This window comes from Pichia membranifaciens, assembly GCF_001661235.1.
Source record: "Pichia membranifaciens NRRL Y-2026 unplaced genomic scaffold PICMEscaffold_2, whole genome shotgun sequence".
Lineage (NCBI taxonomy): Eukaryota > Fungi > Ascomycota > Pichiomycetes > Pichiales > Pichiaceae > Pichia > Pichia membranifaciens.
In genome coordinates, this window is record NW_017566983.1 from 2109250 (window position 1) to 2131022 (window position 21773).

Here is a 21773-nt window from a genome sequence, read left to right on the forward strand (position 1 = left end):
TGGCAGGCGGGGCAGACGGCGGGCCGGGGCAGAACCGGTGGCACAGACAGACATTGTTGGGGCCATAGCCGCCCACCGCCACCACAACGGGATGTCCGTCTGGAACAGTGTTGCAGCGTGTCCGCCGTCTGTCGGGACGCCACACATGGGCCACGGTCCGCCGTGATAGCACACAACTACGCGGCGACGGACCCGAGGTCTCGTGAGTTGCCGTACGACAGTGAAGTGGACGAGGTCAGCGGCTGTTGTAGTCGAAGGCCTCTCTCCACGCGTGGCGGACGCCCCCGTAGATGAACTCCAGACTCACTTGCAAAGCCCGGGGAAGATAAAGCAGTCTCTTGTCAGGGTCCGGGCCTGAATCTCTGCCCAGTCGTCTGTCCCGCTGGTAGTACACCATGATGCCACCCCAGACAAGGCCGCAGGTGAGGACCCACGAGACCGAGGCAATGGCGGCGATGTCCTTGTCTCTGGATCGGGACCTGCTGCCATTGTTGCTGCTGTGCCGGTTTTTCGTGTCGACCACGACACGGGCAAGGTCCTTGCCGCCGGCGATGATGAGCCGGGACATCGTGTACATGGTGATCTGCGAGAGGATTCCCTCGTTCATCGCCAGCAGCGTGCCGACCAGCGTTGGTGGGTCTCCCTTCGTCCGCCGCCGGCGGACAGCCCGCTGCAGCAGCCCGCCGTATACAAGCACACCGCCGACAAACCCGGCGACGAAGTGATTGCTGAGCTGGCTATGTCCCTGTTTGGAGGAGGCCCTCAGCCGTTTCGCCAGCAAAAGCATGCTGCGGTACACAATGGCAAAAATGGCAAGCACCTTCCCGTGGTCGACGCCCAGCCGGACGCTCTTCCACACCTTTCCCAGCAGCTCCAGTAGCCCTTTCTGGGGCTTTGCCGTCGCCAGCTGGTACGCCACGCTGTGTAGAAACCGGACCCGGTACCCGTAGATGAAGGCGTTCTGCACGGCACGAAGAACCAGTTCCACGAGCCCGGCCAGCCCGTCCACCCCGTCTGGACCGTCGTACTCCTCCTCAAGTTCCCGTGTGTCGCTCAATGTCCCTGTCCCTGTCCCTGTTGCACTCATTTTGGCTCTGCTGTGCTGCCTAGAACCCAGAAAGCAGAGCCCCCCGGCCAGCCCGTCTTGCGGAGAACAGAGCCCTCTCGGGCCTCTTCAACACCTCTGCCGCGGAGCTGCCGGGCCTCCTCCGTCTCTGGCACCACGAAGACTACTTCTTTTGGGAGCAGACGAGTAGGGGGCTGCTGGTGCTTAGAGCATATGCAGAGAGACTCAGAGACTCAGAGACTCAGAGACTCACAAAGATCAATTGCCAGTTGAAATAAACATGAAGCAGACGCAACCGACATACACAGAGCTTGACACGTTTGTCGCCAACGGAATCAAGACCTCGGTGTTACGCTTCACATTGCCGTTGGACTACTCCGCACCGTCCGGAGAGACGGTTCCTGTCGTGGCGAAGATCGTCAACACCCACCGACGGGGTTCAGCAGGCGTCCGGATGGAGCAGACCCCTTCGTTCAGTCTCAAGGACGACGTGGGTCGCAACGCGTCGAACCTTGTAGTGTACTTGCAGGGCGGGCCGGGCTTCCCCAGTGCGTTTCCGACGGGCCCGACAGACCCGTCCTTCCTCAAACCGCTGCTCGACCGGAACTACACGGTGGTGCTTCTTGACCAGAGGGGCACAGGGCTGTCGGGCCCCATAGACACAGAGTTGCTGCTCTCGAAGGGCACGACGCAGCAGCAGTTCGAATTCGTCAAGCACTTCCGGGCAGACTCCATAGTGCACGACTGCGATCGCATCAGAGAAGTGTTGCTTGGTCCGGCAGGCAGGTGGAGCGTGCTGGGACAGTCCTTCGGCGGGTTCACCGCCGTCACCTACGCCTCGTTCTACCCGCAGACACTCCGGCACGTCATGTTAACCGGCGGGTTGCCGCCGTTGACAGTCTCCAGCGTCGACGAGGTCTACCATGCGACCTTCGAGCGCACGAGGGAACGCAACCTTGCCTACTACAGCAGGTTCCCGGGTGACGTCGAGAAGGTACACACGATCGTCCGCCACTTGGCCGAGAACGTCGTTGTTTTGCCCAACGGCGGTGTCTTGTCCGTCGACAGATTCCGTGGCCTTGGCCTCAAGTTTGGCGGCTCCGGCGGCACGCTCGGGCTCCACATTCTCGTTACAACAATGCACGCCGAGCTCGAATACGGCAAGCTCAGCTACGCCACCAAGACAACTCTCATGAACTACCTCGGGTTCGAAACAAACATCCTCTACTTCTTGTTTCAGGAGGCCATCTACCTCAACGGCAAAGGCTGCCGAAGCGGCTGGGCCGCCGACAGAGTCCTGGCAGCAACTCCTGCCGACCCTACTGGCCCGTTCATGTTCACAGGCGAGATTGTCACACGGTCCATGCTGGAGTCGCACAAGGAGCTCCAGCCCTTGGCCCCGCTTGCAGAGTACATCCACGATTACGACCAGTGGTCCTGCATCTACCACCTCGACACCTTGCGCACCCTCACCTGGGAAACACTCCCTATCGTCGCCTCCGTCTACCTCGACGACCAATACGTCGACTACGAGCTCGGCCGCCGCAACAAGGCCATTTTTGAGTACAAACCCGTTGTCACCAACCGTCTTTTCCACAACGGCCTTGCTGCCGCCTCGGAGCACGTCATCGACCAGCTCCACTCCATCCTCGACTACGGCGATTACATGTAGCTGGCTTTTGTATTTCTTTGTCCTATCTTGTCCTCTGCCTCTGAAACATGCACTGAGTCCCCAGCTTAGGTAAGCCGCATGTGGTGATTCTTTGTTTTTCTGTTTTTTTCCGTTGTAGCTCCGTAGATAAGTGGTGCCAGGTTGCTTGCCGTCATGATCCAGTGTTGCCTGGGGCGTGCACAAGAAGTCTGCGGTGGAGCTAATTGCAGAGAGACCGCCGAGTCCGTGAGAGATAGCAGGGGCACAGTGCTTCCGGAAAAACGACAGCAGCCCGCGTGCAGCAGACACATACGGTTATGGAGAAGTACACGGATAGATACCATCCGCAGTTTATTCCCGGAACGTACTCCATCTACTCGTCTGCGGTGATCCGCCACCAGCACCACATGGCGATCAAGCGGTACCGGTACTTGCTTGCTGAGATCAACAACAACGACGAAGCCAACAACGAGCAGGAGGCGGAGCAGAGCGTCGGTCCGAGCACACGCCTCTCGAAGAAAAAGTACCGCCAGCTCTCGAACAGTTACAACTACAAGTACTCGCCAAAGAGGCCGTTGGGAGACATTCCGGATCTGAAGACAAGGTACGGGGTCATTCTCCAGCCGCAGCCGACAAACTCGAGAAACGACCCGCTCAACTGGTCCAAGCGGAGGAAAACGCTGCACAGCTTAATTCTCCTCCTCGTGACGGCTTTCACCGCAGCGCTTTCCAACGACGCCTCTGCGCCAACAGACTCGATCAACGCAATCACGGGTATTTCCTACGACCTCTTGAACGACTCGGCAGGCGTGTTGTTTGTCAGCATTGCCGTTTCCACCTGGTTGTACAGCCCCTTCGACTACCTTCTAGGCCGCAAGAGCGTCATTCTGTTTGGCGCCATATTCGCCTTTTTCAGCTCGATCTGGTACGCCTTGATGAACGACGGCGGTGACTCGTACGGCTCGCAGGTGTTGACCGGGTTCTCCTTTGGGTGCGCTGATGCTCACGTCCAGCTCTGCTTTGCCAGCATCTTCTTCCGCCACCAGTTGGGCGCCATCATCACGATATACAACTTGGCGTACTCGTTGGGCACCTACCTTGGTCCGCTTTGCGCTAACTTTATCTCCTTCGACAGGACGTTCCGTTGGGTGGGTTGGTCTGGGGCCATAGCCTCCGGGGTACTTATTCTGATCGTGCTCTTCCTCTTTGAGGAAAACTCCTTCGACTACGCCAAGTACAGCCACCGGGTCGACGACCTGACCCTCAATTTGGGGTTTGTGCAGAACGGCGTCATCAGCAACGAGGAGTCCGACGACGCGTTGACGCAGGGCTATTTTGACAAACCATTCAGCTACCTGGAGAGGTACAAGCCTTTCAGACTGCCCAAGGACCCCCAGTGTCGTACCCTTCTTGGCTTTGTGAAGCACTACTTTCAGCTGTTGCTCATCCCTGTGAGATGCATTGTCTTTCCGCCTGTCATCTACGCGGGGTGCATCTGCGGCTTGCAAAATGCCATCTTGACCTTTTACCTCACCACCGAGGACACGATGCTCTATAGCGACCCCTTCAACTACTCTTCGGCACAGGTCGCTTTGATGAACATCCCCTGCATCATTGGCAGTGTCATAGGGTGCTTGTATGCCGGGTCCATGACGGACTATTTCATTCTCTGGATGGCCAGAAAAAATAGCGGCATTGTCGAAAGCGAGTTCAGACTCTACTTCGCCTTCTTGTCCGGCACCGTCGGCGCTGTCGGTTTGCTCATGTTTGGCTTCGGCATCTCCCGCAACATGGACTGGCGGGTCTTCTACATCGGCTTGGCCTTCATCTCATACATGTTCTCCTCCTCGACAAACCTCGCCATGTTGTACGTGATGGATACCTACAGGGAGCTCACCCTCGAGGTGCTTGTCTGTGTCGCCTTCATCAACAACATCATTGGCTGCATCTTCACATTTGCCTGCTCCCCCTGGTTGCAAAGCTCCGGCACAGAAAACACTTACATTGCTCTTGCCGTCATCAGTCTTGGTGTCATGCACTCCTCTGGTGGCTTTATCTACTTCGGCAAACGCTGGCGCAAGAGAACCCATGCGGCCTACGTCCGGTTGGCAGAGATCAAGGCAGACTACTAGACCGTGCCACCCCTTTTCAGCTCTTTGTAAACTATTACTTCTATTCTTTCTACTATTCCTTCTACTATTCCTTCTATTTCTACTTCTTTCTCTGTATCACTACCACTTATAATCCGCTAAACCAATTTTCAACCGCTATTGCTGGCACAGCAGCTCTACCTTTTCTGCCATTCCGACCTCTAGATGTGCCCTCGGCCGATTGGCACCGTTTTTTGTCGGGCCTGCCTGATAGGGAAGACAGGCATGGCATGGCATTGCCAAGAAAGCTGAGTGAGTCACGATAAGCAGTTGTATATATATGTGTATGTGTGGGTGGTATATCTACACACAGCGAGAAACAGAGAGCACTCTCTGATTGTTTTCCGAATGACAAGAGAGAATTGTCCTAGCAAAGGACGCTACGCACGGATGACGGAAACTGAAAGAACAGCAATGCTGGTCAATGACACAGTGGAAAACACACAGAAGACGTACTCCACGCCACAGGAGAACTACACGTCAGAACAGACGTTCCACGAGGTGGTCATCCCCGAAAACCTCGTGAGCATCATCGGGTCCTTGTGGTTGGGCACGTTTCTTTCTGCCGCAGATACAACTATTGTGTCTACGACGGCCAACACCATTGCTTCGTCGATGAACGGGTCGGACAAGTTGACATGGATTGCTACTTCGTACCTCTTGACCAACACCATCTTTCAGCCATTGGTAGGTAGATTCAGTGACGTCTTCGGGCGTCGAACGGTCTTGTTGATTGCCCAGTTCTGGTTTGCGCTCGGGTGTCTCTGCTGCGCCTTGTCGCAGAATGTCACTCAGTTCGCCATTGCCAGAGCCATTGCAGGTGTCGGGGGCGGTGGCATGTCTGCCCTAAGCTCGATTATCACCACAGATATCATCCCGCTCCGTATGCGGGGAATTTACCAGGGATATGCAAACTTGATGTACGCTGTCGGACAATTCACAGGTCCGATCTTGGGGTCTGCTTTCCTAGCATGGAACGAGACTTCAGGATGGCGTTGGATGTTTGGCATCCAAGTGCCCATGGTGATCATTGCAGGCGTTCTTGTGCGCAGGAACGTTCACGAGTTCAGACAGGACCAGCTGCTCGAAATAGACCCGAAGGATAGGTTTGCATGGAAAAACCTTTCGCAGATTGACTTGCCGGGCTCGTTCCTCTTGAGTTGCGGCATCATCTCGATGTTGATGATGTTCAACGTAACAAGTGTGAAGAGCCTACAGATCTGCATCGTCTGCTTTGTTTTGAGTGCCACAGCTTTTGCCTTGGTAGAGAAATACGTCATGACAGTCCACATAATTCCTCCATCGGCCTTCAAGGGTGTTTTACGTATAACCGCCTTAGTCATCTTCTTTGGTGCAGCTGCAATATATGGTATGAACTACGTGTTGCCTCTTTACTTTCAGATTGTTCACGACTTCTCGCAATTCCAGTTGGGGCTTTTCAACTCCTTCGGGGTGTTTGCCGTCTCCTTCGGCTCCCTAATTGCGGGCTGGTACTTGAAACATGACGATGAAAACATCGGCCCGAACGTTATCATATCGAGGGGCATCCATTTATCAATTGTGTGCTGTATGGGCATTGTCACTGGTGTGTTCCTGTGCATGTTTGCCGCCTTGAACTTGAAGCCAACTCCAGACAGATCCGATCTCACCCCGAAGGTGTACGCAAAACTCTCGATCTTGTTGCTTGGTTCTATCATTTCGTCGATCGGCTACGGTGCCTTCCTTGTTGCCCTGCTTATTCTCGTTGTCGGTTTAGTTGGTATCAAACGTCAGGCCACAGTCACAGGGATGAACTATATGTTCCGATCCATGGGACAGAGCTCAGGAGTGGGTATCACCCTCGGGCTTTATAATCACAACCTATTCAACGAGTTGCATAAATATTTCTCGAAAAAGAGCAAGCCAGATGGTTCTCAAATCCTCGAGCGTCTCTTGAGCTCTACCGCGTTCATCCGCAATGGACTACCAACAGAGTATCTTCACAAGGTGTTGAAGATTTACAGGGAAGCAGTCGGAGATGCGATGATATTAGTTTTTCTACTTGGTGCTGCTGCTTTCCTGCTGAGTCTGCTTTTAAAGTTACATTCAACAAAGGAAGAGCCTAACCGAAGGGAGCCAATCCCTTCTTCTTCTTCCTCCTCCTCCGGAGTCTAGATGTTTCCATTTACATGATATAGAGTACGTATTTCAAATTGAATTTGAAAAGAGGGAAGAATGAACTTCGGTATCGTTGTCTCGCTGCTATTCCACTAATCGGTAGAAGTCACCCACATCTTGATGTAGTATGTCGAATCTTCTATGGGAGTCTCCGAACATTGCATTCCGACTTTTCAGAATGTCCGGGTTGTGGAATAACGTGTAATCTTCGCCCAGAAATGCTAGGCACAAAAGGCCACGATCCACGTTGCTGGTTTCCCTGCTCGGTTGATTCAATTCTGCCCCCCATATCGTTAAAGCTCCCACCATTCCCTTGGCAACCAACTCAATGGGCAGATTTCCATACCCGGTTCCCAAACCTGGAATCACTAAAGTGTCCACCTTCCCGGCTAAGTCTGCCTTTACAGGCACATGGTCCTGCATCCCTAGTCTCGCGTTGTATCTGTTCACCGCACACAGTGCCTCCCACATGCAATCAAACACGAATGAAACAACACCCCTATTCTTCGTGTCTACCACGTCCTCCGAGTCTCCTTCCTTGACTGTATATATCGAATGAGGGACCCGCATCGTCGGCACAACAACTATAGAGTTGGCTCGGAGCTGCGTCCATGCCTTGGAATGCCTGAATTGTGGGAAATCTGAGAATTCGACGACGTGAGCTGTCCCCAACGGAGTATATCCGTGATGAAGATACCTTCTTATCCAGGACTCTACTGCGTTGCTAGTTCCGGTTTTGATTACCTCTTCCGTCGGATTGAAAAGCGTGCATAAGGCTTCATCGAACCCACCACCCATTCCACCGATTGAGTTTGCTGGTGACACTATAGCAGTACGTGCATCTCCTTCTATGGGCACTGTTGCGAGCTTTCCCCGGTGAGTTTCTACCGTTAGCGTCAACGGAAATTTGAGCTTGGAGAAACGCTGTGCCGAACTTAGCTGTCTGCTCCATGCATCGATTAAAAACGGGTTTGAGTCCACAAGTATCACCTTCAACTTGGACATTTCTTGCAAACACTTGCGTGCATGTGCCTTTCCCGCTGGTTTCAGTACTTACTTCACCACAACGTTATCTTGCTGGCAACAGGCACCTCCCAATGGGGAGTGTGACCACCCCCTCCGATTCTTCGCTGTAATTTTCATGTAGGCTCGGCTATGGTCTCCTGGGCTGGTTCAGCTTTCCAAATCCCCTCTTCATTTATCTGTTACTTACTTGTTCTTTGCTTCGTGGCATGAAAATTAACATGGCACAAAAGAGGTGCATGTAGAGCTAGAGAAAATACAAACGAAAATGTCATTTGATAACAATCTTGAAGGATTTAATACTTGCCAAAAGATGTGGTACTTTTTCTGGAATCCATCAGTTGGAAGTTTTACGACCCAAGTCCCGTGCCATGAGTCTCACGGAAATCAATTCTCCTGTTATGCACAAGCTGTTGCTATGCATGCAATTGCAGACTCCGCATCAGTAAATAAAGATATGACTATTCCGATTGTTGATAAGGCGATCAAATCGACCTTAAAGTATAGAAATCCCAAATACGGCGCATACTCGGTGGATTTCCATGGCGGAATCAACTCCGGTGACGAAGATATCAATTATGACGATAATGCCCATCTGTTGCGAGCCCTTATTGAACTATATGAAGCCACACAGAACAGAAATTATATGAACATGTGCAAAGAACTTATGAAGTTTCTGTACACTGGGATCATTGAGCACCAGATCTGGCATGTACCAGGCTTAAAATGGCACATAACTAAGCCTTATATGAACACAATATCGAACTCCGTTTCTGCTATTGGCGCTATGCGCATGATACCATATGCTGAAAATCAGCAGGAAGAGCAAAAGTTGTACGAGTTTGCCAAGATCTGTATCAATTTCGTTTGGAATAAGCTCCTCGATCCAAGTGATGACATCATCATGGATGGTGTCGGATGGGATTCTGAAAATTTGGATATCACCAAGTATAGCTACAACCAAGGCACAACTCTAAGTGCTATTTGTTTGTTGTACAAGTACGATCATAACCCTGAATGGAAAGAAAAGGCAATCCGGTTAGTTGATGGATGCATTAACCCTAGCAAGACTCTATTTGATCGTGATTACAAGGAATACGACAAAAGGTTCTTACAAGGTGTCAGCTATTTTAACCAGCTACTGATTGAAGGGGTGGTTGATTTTATCCTGACTTTTGAGAATGAAGTACCCTCTGAATTAATCAACAACTGCAAACATCAACTTCTTAGACACTTGTCTTACTTTAGGAAATACTGCTTAGACCCTGCTGATGGGATGTATTTCATGTCGTTCGATATCTACAAACTTGATAAAAATATCTACAAACGCTATCGGAACGAATTCGGTGGTAATAAAGAGTTCAAACCGGATCCTAGGGAAAGAATAGGTAACTCGAATGACACACCCGTTGAGAAAAGGCCTGTTGCGAAAAGCTTGATAGGTGCTGGGGCTGCAGCTCATATCTTTTTTCAAGGAGCCAGGATTTTTCCTAAAATGGACCCATCGTGTCCTTAAACTTTCTTTATTTTTGTGGTTAAGTATTCAATGACATTATTGTTACAGAAGAATCTAAAGGTTCATTATATATACACTACTTATATATATTAGTCGGTGAAATTTTGGTATTTTTATGTTAAAATCAAAGAGTGATTTTATTCACTTTAAATGCGGGTGGATTTGCCATGTCTTCAAGGTGTCTTTCTACAACCACCAATTCGGATTCGTTCAATTTCCCTGCATATATCAAATCTGTGTAGTTTTTAGTAAGCCAGAAACATTTGTTTTCTTCGTTATTAGATGGTTGTTGCTCCTTTGCAGAAGTCCCATTTGTAGCTTGTAATTGCGTTCCATTCCGGCTACGCTTTTTATTTTCTGTTGGCACTTGTTTAATACTGGGGAGGTCGTAATTGAGATCAAAGAAGCATAACCAGTTGCATCCATAGACACAGATACGACCCAAGTTTTCGAAGACCCCAAATGCACAACCTGGAAGTGAAAGAAAATGGGCAGGGATGGAGTTAAAGTTCCTCATGGCCCAAGCAGTGTAAACTTGCCCATCCTTTTTATTGTTCAATACATTAAATTCATGAACTTTGTGATCTAAAGTTACTGCAACAAGAGTTGAGTTGGATGTGAATGCAATGCAGGTAGCAACTGATGATAGTTTTATCAAAGTGAAAGATTCTTTTGTCTTCAAATTCAGTATGTCGATGGTTCCGTCAAATTTGGAAAGTGCTGCCAAAGAATTGTTCTCATCAATCGCAATATGGGTGTGGTATATAAGATATTGAAAATCTGAGGCTCCTGTAGAAATTCCTTCGGGTACATCATAATCAACTGGCTCTTGAAAGTCATCGAAAGGAGATGATGGTGATATTTGATCAAATTTAAAGCTGATGAGCTCATTATCTGATGTATATATCAAGATAAGATCCTCGCTATTGATGAACTTCGATTGTTTTGCACCAATGGCAGAAAGTAGCTCGTAGTCCATCCTTTTCACAGCAATTTTGTCTTCTGAAACCTCTTCTAACTTGAATAATTTGACGAGAGATAATCTTGAAACGAGGAGATAATTACCATTGGAACTAATGTCAACATTGGTTATATTTTCAGGGTCTGATAAAGTGAGTTTGGCGACAAGCTTTTTTGTATGATCCAATTTCAGTTTCCATATTTTTACCTCATTCTTTTGCCACATTAGTACTAATCTTTTTTCTTCATTGATTATGATGTTTTCAATTAGGGGGTTAATCGGTAGTTTGATGGAAACCGAGCTCTGGAAGTTGACAGCGGTGTTTATATGCATGATTCTTTCTATACCACCGCTGACTAAAAAGTCTAAATTTTTGGATTGGTAGCAGTTCATTGTTCTAACATCGTTTCCATGTAATAATCTATTTGTCATGTTGATCCATTTAGAATTACTCTTCGACATTTTGGTATAGTTGAAGTTGAATATTTTTCTATCCACGCCTGCAGTGAAAAACTTTTCGCCTGATGCATCCTTGGCTAGGCACAAAACATCGGCTTCATGTACTTGGAACGATTGTTGTAATACCAAATGTTTGAGATCCCATACTTTGACCGTTCCTGTCGAGTCACCGGACACAAACTGGTTAGATTTGGGCAAATACAATAAGCACCAAATTAAACTTGGTTCTCCTTTGAGTCTATCCACTCTCAAGGTCTGAAATAGTCTCCCTCTGATATTCATGTTCGTGTTATCATCTGCTTCCTGATCGTTGTCTTGAATAATATCTTCATTATTATATGACCAGCACCTAATTCTACCATCGGCACAACCTCCGATGATCATTTTATTTTCTATCCAACACAAGGAGAGCACTCTGAATTTTTGTCTTTGAAGAATACATTCATGTTCGATAACACCGGGACCACCATTGATGCTAACAACCACAACAGATCCGTCATCACACCCAAGAGCAATTTTGTCGTGGGTGGAGTTGATTGCAACGGACCATATGACACCTGCATTACAATCGTAATTCTTAAGTGGAGTTCCAGTTGATAAGTCCCATTCGGTCAAGATTGTGGAACCGCCAATGGAGAATAAACGAGGTGGTAGACTTGGATCATTATTTGAAGACCAAACTAGTCCTTCGATAGAATTTCCTCTTGAGCCTGGAACAATTGTTTCGAGGACCCATTTCGAGCGGGAATCGTGAGGATTCCAGATCTCTATGGTACCATCAGCTCTGCCTACTGCCAGCCTGAAATTTTTTGGTGTTAATTCATTCAAGTTTGATTCATGAGAGAACGCACATGATGTGATTGATTCTGGAGTATAATCAAGAAAAGAACAACGATGGATATCCATTCTTTTTCTTCGCTGATTTTCTATTCTTGTCTACCTATTGGTGCTGTCAATGTTAGATGTTAAAAGCCCCGAAACAACCTAGCTAGATAGGCAGATCTGGAAAATTTTGAAGTAAAAAAAAAGTCTAAAAATTTTTATAATAGAGGATAGAGAGAGAATAGTGAAATATTCAAGCCAAATACGAAAAAGAACATAGGTGTACAGATGTGCAGAAAGGCAAAATGTTAAAAAAAGGTACATTTTCAAATGGGGTCAACTGGGAATTGAACCCAGGGCCTCCTGCTCCCAAAGCAGGAATCATACCACTAGACCATTAACCCTAATGAAATTGTACGTCTCCCTCCTTCCGGGATCGAACCAGAGACCTCAGGATGTCTTGATAACATTACAGTCCCGCGCTCTTCCAACTGAGCTAAAGAGGGTTTTACAGGTTTTTCAAATTTGCGGTGCTATCTAAGGCGAGACTTCCATATATAAAGTGAAAAATATGGAGAATGTATTTTTGAGGAAAAATTTTGATGTGAGCCTGTTACCACCAGGAAAAAAACAAGGTTTTCAGGGAATTGGTAACAGATAACCCAACGACTCTAAGTATGAAGGAAGATTCAGTAGTTTCGGAGAGTTCTACTCATCGATAGGTAAAGCAATTGGTGGATATTAGGTTATCCCAACAAGGGAGAGCTGTCGCCACCTTTGCCCTGATTAGAATCGAGCAACTGGACAGGCCATGAGAGTTGAAGGAGTCCGGCTTGAGACGGCCTGCGCGGGTGAAAAAGCTCCAGCCGAAGGACGAGATTTTTGAGTTCCCGCCAGAAGGAGTAGCAGTGGAAGGGCTCTTTGAGCGTGTCAAGAAAGGCAAGGTCTATGATCTCCACTTGACAATGACTGAGGACAAGAAGACCATAATCGTTACGGGTGCCTCCCGAGGACTGGGCAAGTGCATTGTGCAGAACATACTTGACGACTATGCGCGGGCGCAGGTAGTGCTGATTGCTCGGAACGGCGACCAGCTCCAGGCCTTCTACGACGGCCTGAGCACAGAGGACCGGCAGCGGGTGCTGATTGCGCCGGCGGACGTGACCGACCGGGGCGCCGTGGTGGCGGTACTCGAGCAGACGCTGGCGAGGTTTGGCCAGATCGACGGAGTGGTGTGCAACGCCGGGGTGCTCGAGCCCGTGGGCCACTTGGACGAGGCGGACTACGACATGGCAGGGATGAGGCGGCTCTTCGAGGTGAACTTCTTCAGCGTCGTGCAGCTCGTGAACGAGACGTTGACGCGGACGGGGCGGGGCACGGTCAACCTTGTCTTTGTGTCGTCCGGGGCGAGCACGCGGGGCATCGACGGGTGGCTTGCGTACGGGGCGTCCAAGGCGGCGTTGAACGCGCTGTGCAAGCAGCTCCACGACGAGATGTACCCGCGGGTGCGGAGCATGAGTGTTGCGCCCGGGGTGGTGGACACGGACATGCAGCGGGCGATCCGGGAGCAGCTCCGGCCGCAGATGAGTGCCGAGAGCCACCGGCGCTTTGTGGAGCTGCACAGCGGCGGCGAGTTGCTGGACGGGATGGTTGTCGGGAAGGTCTACGCCCGGCTCGCAGTGGATGGTCCGCCCGCCACGGCGGCGGGCCAGGCCGTCTGCGGGGAGTACGTGCGCTGGAACGACCCCCGGCTCTCTGTGGCAACGAGCAAATAGTGGTGGACCGGTGCCTGGCCACGCCGTGTCCAGAAGGGTGCCAAGATAGCAGGCGCTGGCTGCCGAATGGGGCAGGTGTCTTCTGCTGTGCCGCGAGCAAATTTGTACTTTTTTCCCTTTAAGCTTATTTGACCATCGACACTCCGGAGTGCACGCTGAGCAAATTAGAGCCCGGGTGGTGTGTGCTTTAATTGCTCGTACCTGCTGCCGGACCAGCACTATAAGAGCCTGCCGATGCCCTCCCTGTAGCTGCTGCTGTATCTGCTGCTGCTGTAGCTGCTGCTGCCACAGACGCCTGTCCGACCTTTCTCCGCCACCACACCAGCAACCTCACCCGATGGAGTCGTACAACGGAATACTGTGCACCAAGCGGGACGCCCTCTTTCTCATCGAGGCAGCCAAGCAGAGGCTCGTGCCGCTCGTCACCCAGCGCTTCTCGTCCTACGAGCGCCAGACCTCGATCCGGGCCGGCGCAGTCTTTGTCTGGCGGGAGCAGGGCTCCAACATCCGCCGCTGGACCGACGGCCGCAAGTGGTCTGCGTCACGCGTGTCCGGCGTGTTTCTCTCCTACCGCGAGATGCAACCGCCAAGGTCGCAAACCTCCTGCCACGTTGTGGACGAGAAGCACGGCGGCCTCATCAAGCAGTCGTTTAGCTACTGTGCGGGTAGCGGCGACAAGTTCCATGTCGTGGGCTACGCCGAGAGCGACCTCGCCGCAGACCCCGCCCGTCTCGCCCGCTGCCAGAGGCCCTCCCTGGACCCGCGTTTCCGGGCCCTCGCTGCCGCCGTGGACGCTGCGGCCGCCGACCCCGCCGAGCCGCCACGGCCCACCACCGCCGCCGGCACCGGCAGGAAGCGGGCGCTTTCGGTCGACTCCGCCAGCCCGGCCAAGCGGCTCTCCACGTCTCCTCCACCATCTCCGCCGTCCCCGGCGTCCCCGCTGAGCCCGCTGCGCAGCCAGCCGCCGTGCCCCGTGCTCCCGCCGCTGCAGAGCCTCCTTGGCCCCGCGGCGCTGGGCCCCTGCGACTTCGACAGAAAGACTCTTCTCGCCCTTCGCTGCAGCTTCTCGTGAAGGGCCGACCCTGTTTCCGGCGCAAATTGTGCCTGCGCACGACCTCGGGGCCTAGCTCGCCAGGTCCGTGCACCACCACGCCCAGGCAGTAGGCGCAGGGAGCCGTTCCCGCCTTTATTTCCGGGAAGAATTGTGCCGCGACACGACCGCGGGGCCCAGGTCCGAGCCCGGAATTTCTGCTGCAGGTCCGGTATATAAGGGGCAGCGGCTTTGGCAGCAGCATGTCTGGGGAGGCCGATCTATAGTGGTATAGAGAGTCTGAGTCTGAGTTATGTAAGCAAGCGATTAAGCAATCAAGCAATCAAGCATACTACACACCCACCCACACACCACTACAATGTTCAGCGGCAAAGCAACGATCATCACAGGCGCCAACAAGAACCTCGGCAAGCAGACAGCAGAGGCCTTCGCCAAGGAGGGCTCGGACCTCTTGCTCCACTACCACTCGTCGTCGTCGGCAGCGGAAACCAAGAAGTTGGCAGACGAGCTCGCCAAGAAGTACGGCGTCACGACCGCCACCTACCAGGGCGACCTCTCCACGGAGGACGCGACCTCGGGGTTGTTTGACCTCGGCATCAAGTCCTTCGGCAAGGTCGACTTCGCCATCAACAACGTCGGCATGGTGTTGAGAAAGAGCTTGGCAGACATCTCGCTCGACGAGTACAACAAGATGATTTCCGTCAACGTCACCGCCTCGTTCCTCTTCTTGAGAGAGGCCGAGAGAAAGCTCGCGCAGGACGGCTCGGTCGTGATGCTCACCACCTCCCTCTTGGGCGCCTACACCGACGGCTACTCCGTCTACCAGGCCGCCAAGTCCGCCGTGTACTGGCTGACCAAGACCGCGTCCAAGGACACCAAGAAGAAGATCACCTACAACTGCATCTCCCCAGGCCCCATGGACACCCCCTTCTTGTACGGCCAGGAAAACGACCAGAGAATCGAGTTTTTCAAGACCCAGGCCGTCAACGGCAGACTCACAGAGGTCCAGGATATTGTTCCAATCATCAAGTTCATCGTCAAGGACGGCAAGTGGATGACTGGCCAGAACTTGTACGCCAACAACGGCTTCACCGCCCCATCCGCATGAGCCAGTCTCCCCTCCCCACCTCTGTATACCTTTTTTCACACTGTGTAAATGTTTTCGTTTTTTTTAACCCTATCTTGAACAATGATGTCCATGCTTCACCATCCGTTTCACGTTACAGCTCTATTGCCGTGTCTGCTATCGCCAAAATGGTGAGCCCCTGCTTCCACCTCACCCCCGGCAACAGCCCCAGCTTACGTAAACAAACCAGCTCCTCGATCCCGTCGGTCAATGATTGCGACATGTTTTTGTCGAATCTCTCAGATTGGTCGTGTTCTTTTCACCAGGGTATCCGCCCAAAGTCAGTCACCCCCAGCCCGATAGGTGCAGGTGAGCGACCAAACATGGACTTTGTGTACGATCTGGAGACTTTTGGCAACGGGTCTAGCCAGAAAAAGGTAGACTCCCCGGATCACCCAGCCTCAGGCGTCTCTCTCACGTTGCGCTCTCTCTCGACCTCCGACTTCTCCAAGAAACTCCAATCGCTCTCACTCCTGGATATCGCCAAGGGCGCAGCAAAGAGCGGAGCAGACAGCTTTGAAACAAAAAATGGCAGCAACCTGTCATACAACGCACAATGCCTCAAAAGGGCAAGGGCATCAATAGACCTCTTGGACTCATTAGGCTTTGATTACAATCCTCTCCAGGACGCCTCCACAAATGGATCGTACCATCCCAACAGCAAAACATCAATCGACAACGACGACCTCACTGACATATTTCTATACAACTCCGGATTCGACGGAAAATCTTTAGTGGAGAAGTTAACCAAGGTCTTGGAAAGCTCGGACGGATACGATACCTCCACCAGACATTCTTTGAGCATACTAGAACGAAGAATAGAATATGAACTATCCCTTGAAAACGGGGATAACTCGGACACAAAGAAGCAGTCGGGAACCTTTGGAGCAGTTTCCCATTTTGAAAACTTGAAAAACTTGACTTCCACTGGCCAAACGGGGAATTTGGCCCGTAGAAATTTGAGAGGATTGATAGAAGAAGACTTGCTCCATCAATATGCATCACAGCTACGCACCTTTCAGAAAATAGTCAGGTCGATTGAGTCAGTTCGTCCGAACCTCGAAACGTTCACAAAGGAGTACAATGACCTCTACTCCTCGATAAATACTTCCGTAAATAGTCTACAAGACTTGAGACAAGAAATCACATCTCTTGACAAACAAAAGAAAGTCGTCGACTTGAAGAAAAACATCCTTCTAGCCTTCAAGTCCACCTTCACAGTAACCCAATACGAAGAGCATTTGATCAGATTTGCGGACTTAAACGATGCTACAACGGGAGTCGATTTTTTCAACGCAATCGATAAAATAAGAAGCATTCAGAATAATTGTGATGTGTTGCTAGGCATGGAAAATGAAAAATTAGGTATGAAGATCCTGAAGCAAATGAGCGATTTACTTGTTTCTGTCAACGAGAGAATCACCTCTTACGTACAGAACAATATCGATTACGTTTACTCCGGCAGTAACCTCAATCTTAACATTTCCAAAAAAATCAGCCTCTCCACTTTCCACAAATGCTTGGTCTATATATGGCAAAATAACAGGAGTGCCTTTGACTCGATTATGTCAGACATGGTAGAATCTCGGAGCCGTCTCATTGCAAACGAGTTCATCAACCAATTGAAAGGCTATTCTGAGGAAGTGTCGACTTCGAACCAAAAAACAGCATACTCCAAAGCAAGCACCAATAAAAACCAATCAAGACTTTTCTTATCATCATATGATACAATAAGATTTATGTCCGACTCCTTGGCATACATACACAGCTTACTCGTAAATGAGATGGAGAACTCCCGTTCTTTTTTAACGTTTGATTTCATATCCAGAGATGAAAATAGTGAGTTAGAAAATATGGTTGGAAGTGTTGTCATGAGGATAATATCGGGCTTGAATAAGCCTCTGAAAGGTGCAGTTGAAAGTGTTTTAAGGCAAGAGGCAAAATTGCCTACTCTTGTAAACTCCTATGATTTGTTGGAATTATATTCTGGGATGTTTACCAAGTTACTGAACCCAGAACAAAAGGCCATGAACGATGGTACAATGGCTACAATGAAAGAGCTCGAAATAGAAACACAAGAACGTATATTCTTCTTGATCAAACTCAAATTGAAAACTTTGGAAGTAGAGGCCGCGGAAGAGGGTTTGAACACCACGGAGGATGGAGCTGTACTACCCGACTGGGTTGTTGATTGGTTCGCCTTCATTGACGATATGTTTGAAGGCTATAACTCCAACAAAACCTTTGATGATACAAATGAACATATTGTAGGATTAAATGATAAACAGTGGAACGAATTGCTCGAGTTGCTAATTAATAAACCCGTGGAATTGCTGAAATCAATACATAATAAGCTTAAAGCACCTGAGAAGGATAAACTTATCTGGGTGTTGAACTGCGTCGATTATATGTATAATAAAGTTGAGATTAATTCCTCTCTATCTTCAAAAGCTGATTATCTGAATTCACTGATTGAAAAGGATACAGATATTTTGATCAACTTGGAATTTACAGGATTACTTAAGAGTTCAGGTTTATTTGATATCTACAACTTGGTTAACATGATCTTCAAATTAGATGATGAATTTTTTGATGTTTCATTTTATGAGCCTATATTAGAAAACAAGCTTTTTAGTGTTGAAACCTTTCAAACAGCAAATCAAAAGATGGAAGTTTTCTTATCGAGCTATATAAATCAGAATGAGTTGAATGGTTTGATGTCCCCATCAATCTATAACAAAGTTTTTTTTGATTCGGCAATGAATTTCATTAAGTTTTACAGAAAACTTTGTCTGATTGTCAACCAATATCTCAGGGATAGAGATGATAACAAAATAAAGGTGTTTCAGTGGGATGAAATGACCATTGCCACTTTGCTTGGTATAGAAGAATACTATCAAGAGCACCAGCATTTCAACTAGATACATAGATTTATAGACTTCGTGTAACTATGATAGCTAGAGACCACGATCTGGTTTCTGACCTCTCCCGTAACCTTTACTCTCGTAGTAATCCATCGGATAAAAGTCCTCATCAAACTGCTTATCCTCATTCATCAACACCATAGCTTCATAAGGAGTGAGTAAAGGTTTGCTAAAAGCATACCCCCAATCAATACTCAATCGGGGACAAGCAACTTGCACAAATGCATCAATATCATCGAACATAGCTACCTTTTGAGGAAAAATTTCACTCAAAATTATTCGAACTACTGTTTTACCATTTTCTTTGAGTTTTTGTTCCATCTTTTCCACCGTTGAATTGTTGCCCTGTCTTCCTAATGCTCCTAAGATAATACCAAATTTTTTGGCATCTTTGGCAACGTTGACAGCATCTTGACGAACTTCAACCATCTGCTTCTTGTCGTAACCTTCTCTTGTAAATTTTCTTGAATATGGGTCATATCGGAATGCTGGTATCTTTGGATTGTGAATCATTGCAGATTCTAAATGAAATCGACCATCACCAACATATATCATTGCATCAAATTGTTCCGGCTCTAAATATGCACTGGTGCATCCTAATACTTCACCTTTAGAGAGAGGTTTGATTTGAGGGGTATAGCAATATATTAGTTTGTCGGTTGAACCATCAGCAAGTTTTGCACGAACACTATGAATGGAGGGGTTGAACTGAATGGTTCCAAACATAGCTATTCTTGCCCCCTGATCAAAATTCAATCTTATCGTATTAATCAGATGTGTTTCATCAATAGCAATGGTAACGAAAACGTACAACACTTTGATAAGTGTCACATCTATCGGTACCAAACATGAATGCGCATAATGAACAATGAAATCACAATCGAGAGCTCTAGCAGTATAATCATCAATACAACATGCGCCGTAACTGACATCTCCCATGATTAATGTTTCACATGAGCAAAATTCACCTAGTATATCAGCAATAATCGGTGCATAAATCAACAAACCTTCCGGCATCTGAAGACAAACTCTTTTAGCATTTCTCTGTTTGATATTGAAAACTGTTTTATGTATCTCAAAATTATAGTTAGACGGTAGAAGTTTCATAGCTTCATTCAACTGCTCGTTGTTTATTATTTCATCTGGGATTTGATTGACTAATCTTGAAATAACCCTAGATTTTCTAGTCCGGACTACAGCTGATGTTTCTGTAGACTTTTCATTTTGTGAAGTACTTGTGCTCTTTGCACCGCCAAATCTGCTTCTTCTTGGTTTTGGACCAACTTCTGTCATATTGTCCTTTATAATGTGTTAGGCAAGAGATACAGCAAGAAATCAATGCTTCCCCGTATACAACAATACGATTATTCTTGAAAAAAAATAACAGCTATATTTTTTGTATTTTCATTTTTCGATACGCACGAAAAATTTTAGGTTGTATGAATAATTCATGTACCTCCGAGCTTTATCTGTTATAGCTTTAATTCAAAAAGAGTAGATTTTCTTTTGAAAAATAGTGGTAATTACCCAAGCATTCAAATGCTTACCCCAAGATTTGAACTAGATCAAGATGATGAATTCGTGTACCTTAAGATACATATCTCCAACATAAGATTTTCCGCCGCAGCCATCGAAATGGTAATAAACGATAATGTTTTTGTGTTTTCATTACCACCATATTATTTGCGTTTGAGATTTCCAAAATCATTGATAGAAAATGAAGATGCTACCTCAAAGTTCGATTCTAAAGAGGAATGCATCAATATACGTTTACCCAAACTAAACAAAGGTGAGAATTTTCCAGATTTAGACCTCGGGGCAAAACTCTTGGCTAGGTTGAACGAACCATCAAATACTTCCAATGATCCACGCATCAAAGAAAAACCAACTTCATTGATTCAAGAGGTAGACGTGTCCAATGGGATAATAAATGACAACGAGAATGCAAAACAAGGCTCAACTCAGTTTTCGCAACTAGCGCAAGAGGCTTTGGATTACGATTGGGAAATACCACAAGTAATGCCTCCTCCGCTAACCGACTTGAAAGCAGGTGTTAAATATGGATTTGACAACCAATACTCTGAGTATCTCACGCCATCAGTTGCAAATGGGAATGATATCAACGAACTTTCCGATCCAGATCACTTACAGCCTGATGACCGGATCATGGAAAGACTAATCAAGGAAAACATAAAATTTGATATGGAATATTATGCTAATGATTACATTACTGCTAGGTATTTATCTGATGAAAATGACGGTATAAAAAGTGCTTTGCAGTTCATATGCCCCTATGCAAAACTTTTTCATGAAAATGAATCTAAAAGCAATGTTAAAATAGAGTTCAGTCAGAAGGAACAGGATCTAATGAACGATTTACCCCGCAAGTCTTACCTCATTGACGATCCTCGCCCGTTATACTATACAGTGCTATGCATTTTATTTTCTTACAGCTATGAAGCTAGATCTTTTCAAGGGGAAACAACCATCGAATCAGCTTGGACAATCGGAAAATTGTCACCTCAAATTAGTTGCCTTGATTCCCAATTGATACAAAGTAATAACCAGACGGAAAAAAACATGATCCGTATAATTATATTAACAATGTCTCGACGTGCATTGGATTACCCACTTTATCGCCATTATGATTTGATCAAAAAGACTTGGATGGATGTTTATTGGATCTTAAGATGTGGAAAGAGAGCTGTGCTCAAAGAATTACTGGCCGCCAGGGAGTTGTTCAGAAAGCATGACATTTACTACGTTTATTGCAAAATCTTAATGGATGACTTATGTGCTTGGGTGTTAAGGGATGATGGCTGTAATGACATTGTTTTAAGAAACCTTGCTCATGCATCAAGAAAAGCGCTAGAAAAGGTCACAAAAAATGACATTGTTTTTGAGAAGATAATCAGGGATGAAGCTGCAAGTAATAGCGATGAAGCTGGTGAAGCTGAAGAAGAAGAATTCTCGTTTTTGAACTTGATAGATGTGGAGGACTTAGCCGATGAAGCATACCTAGCTTCTCAGGATTAGGCTGATGTATGTAGATCAGTCGAAGGTGTAAATTATAGGAGGTACGTAGTATATTA

The 21773-nt window shown here is 47.9% G+C and overlaps 14 protein-coding genes and 2 non-coding genes across 16 annotated transcripts; 10 read left to right on the forward strand and 6 right to left on the reverse strand.

Moving 5' to 3' along the window:
* Positions 1–30: 30 nt before the first annotated feature.
* PICMEDRAFT_122543 (hypothetical protein) lies at positions 31–1217 on the reverse strand. The gene has a single exon (XM_019159903.1). The coding sequence runs from the start codon at positions 1085–1087 to the stop codon at positions 236–238; it is 852 nt and encodes a 283-aa protein (XP_019019137.1). The 5' UTR covers positions 1088–1217; the 3' UTR covers positions 31–235.
* Positions 1218–1346: 129 nt separating this feature from the next.
* Positions 1347–2738, forward strand: PICMEDRAFT_31866 (hypothetical protein; the record flags this gene model as incomplete). The annotated part of the gene is made up of 1 exon (XM_019162729.1): positions 1347–2738. One exon carries the CDS (start codon positions 1347–1349, stop codon positions 2736–2738), a length of 1392 nt encoding a protein of 463 aa, XP_019019138.1.
* Positions 2739–3034: 296 nt separating this feature from the next.
* Positions 3035–4849, forward strand: PICMEDRAFT_31510 (hypothetical protein; the record flags this gene model as incomplete). The annotated part of the gene is made up of 2 exons (XM_019162707.1): positions 3035–3144; positions 3322–4849. The coding sequence occupies 2 exons, from the start codon at positions 3035–3037 to the stop codon at positions 4847–4849; spliced, it is 1638 nt and encodes a 545-aa protein (XP_019019139.1).
* A 537-nt stretch (positions 4850–5386) lies between these two features.
* Positions 5387–5638, forward strand: PICMEDRAFT_23268 (hypothetical protein; the record flags this gene model as incomplete). Its single annotated transcript, XM_019162303.1, has 1 exon — positions 5387–5638. A coding segment is annotated over one exon (252 nt), but the record flags the coding sequence as incomplete, so codon positions are not given.
* Positions 5639–5752: 114 nt separating this feature from the next.
* Positions 5753–7021, forward strand: PICMEDRAFT_31859 (hypothetical protein; the record flags this gene model as incomplete). The annotated part of the gene is made up of 1 exon (XM_019162727.1): positions 5753–7021. One exon carries the CDS (start codon positions 5753–5755, stop codon positions 7019–7021), a length of 1269 nt encoding a protein of 422 aa, XP_019019141.1.
* An 87-nt stretch (positions 7022–7108) lies between these two features.
* PICMEDRAFT_72027 (hypothetical protein) lies at positions 7109–8029 on the reverse strand (the record flags this gene model as incomplete). The annotated part of the gene is made up of 1 exon (XM_019164078.1): positions 7109–8029. One exon carries the CDS (start codon positions 8027–8029, stop codon positions 7109–7111), a length of 921 nt encoding a protein of 306 aa, XP_019019142.1.
* A 286-nt stretch (positions 8030–8315) lies between these two features.
* On the forward strand, positions 8316–9215 carry PICMEDRAFT_26660 (hypothetical protein; the record flags this gene model as incomplete). The annotated part of the gene is made up of 1 exon (XM_019162457.1): positions 8316–9215. A coding segment is annotated over one exon (900 nt), but the record flags the coding sequence as incomplete, so codon positions are not given.
* Positions 9216–9338: 123 nt separating this feature from the next.
* PICMEDRAFT_15876 (hypothetical protein) lies at positions 9339–11958 on the reverse strand. The gene has a single exon (XM_019161001.1). It carries the CDS (start codon positions 11887–11889, stop codon positions 9688–9690), a length of 2202 nt encoding a protein of 733 aa, XP_019019144.1. The 5' UTR covers positions 11890–11958; the 3' UTR covers positions 9339–9687.
* A 179-nt stretch (positions 11959–12137) lies between these two features.
* Positions 12138–12209, reverse strand: PICMEDRAFT_t62. The gene has a single exon. It is a non-coding gene; the product is annotated as a tRNA-Pro (tRNA).
* A 17-nt stretch (positions 12210–12226) lies between these two features.
* PICMEDRAFT_t61 lies at positions 12227–12311 on the reverse strand. Its single transcript has one exon. It is a non-coding gene; the product is annotated as a tRNA-Tyr (tRNA).
* A 459-nt stretch (positions 12312–12770) lies between these two features.
* Positions 12771–13580, forward strand: PICMEDRAFT_10959 (hypothetical protein; the record flags this gene model as incomplete). The annotated part of the gene is made up of 1 exon (XM_019159735.1): positions 12771–13580. The coding sequence occupies one exon, from the start codon at positions 12771–12773 to the stop codon at positions 13578–13580; it is 810 nt and encodes a 269-aa protein (XP_019019145.1).
* Positions 13581–13593: 13 nt separating this feature from the next.
* On the forward strand, positions 13594–14821 carry PICMEDRAFT_122567 (hypothetical protein). The gene has a single exon (XM_019159904.1). The coding sequence runs from the start codon at positions 13918–13920 to the stop codon at positions 14650–14652; it is 735 nt and encodes a 244-aa protein (XP_019019146.1). The 5' UTR covers positions 13594–13917; the 3' UTR covers positions 14653–14821.
* A 168-nt stretch (positions 14822–14989) lies between these two features.
* Positions 14990–15739, forward strand: PICMEDRAFT_31217 (hypothetical protein; the record flags this gene model as incomplete). Its single annotated transcript, XM_019162683.1, has 1 exon — positions 14990–15739. The coding sequence occupies one exon, from the start codon at positions 14990–14992 to the stop codon at positions 15737–15739; it is 750 nt and encodes a 249-aa protein (XP_019019147.1).
* A 311-nt stretch (positions 15740–16050) lies between these two features.
* PICMEDRAFT_15878 (hypothetical protein) lies at positions 16051–18880 on the forward strand. The gene has a single exon (XM_019161002.1). It carries the CDS (start codon positions 16081–16083, stop codon positions 18676–18678), a length of 2598 nt encoding a protein of 865 aa, XP_019019148.1. The 5' UTR covers positions 16051–16080; the 3' UTR covers positions 18679–18880.
* On the reverse strand, positions 18271–20021 carry PICMEDRAFT_15879 (hypothetical protein). The gene has a single exon (XM_019161003.1). It carries the CDS (start codon positions 19972–19974, stop codon positions 18715–18717), a length of 1260 nt encoding a protein of 419 aa, XP_019019149.1. The 5' UTR covers positions 19975–20021; the 3' UTR covers positions 18271–18714.
* A 199-nt stretch (positions 20022–20220) lies between these two features.
* On the forward strand, positions 20221–21717 carry PICMEDRAFT_72033 (hypothetical protein; the record flags this gene model as incomplete). Its single annotated transcript, XM_019164079.1, has 1 exon — positions 20221–21717. One exon carries the CDS (start codon positions 20221–20223, stop codon positions 21715–21717), a length of 1497 nt encoding a protein of 498 aa, XP_019019150.1.
* Positions 21718–21773: the final 56 nt, after the last annotated feature.

What these genes read in the sequence shown, in the direction of transcription:
- PICMEDRAFT_122543 (XM_019159903.1), bottom strand. Translation starts at nt 1,087, where the DNA reads ATGAGTGCAACAGGGACAGGGACAGGGACATTGAGCGACACACGGGAA.
- PICMEDRAFT_15876 (XM_019161001.1), bottom strand. Translation starts at nt 11,889, where the DNA reads ATGGATATCCATCGTTGTTCTTTTCTTGATTATACTCCAGAATCAATC.
- PICMEDRAFT_122567 (XM_019159904.1), top strand. Translation starts at nt 13,918, where the DNA reads ATGGAGTCGTACAACGGAATACTGTGCACCAAGCGGGACGCCCTCTTT.
- PICMEDRAFT_15878 (XM_019161002.1), top strand. Translation starts at nt 16,081, where the DNA reads ATGGACTTTGTGTACGATCTGGAGACTTTTGGCAACGGGTCTAGCCAG.
- PICMEDRAFT_15879 (XM_019161003.1), bottom strand. Translation starts at nt 19,974, where the DNA reads ATGACAGAAGTTGGTCCAAAACCAAGAAGAAGCAGATTTGGCGGTGCA.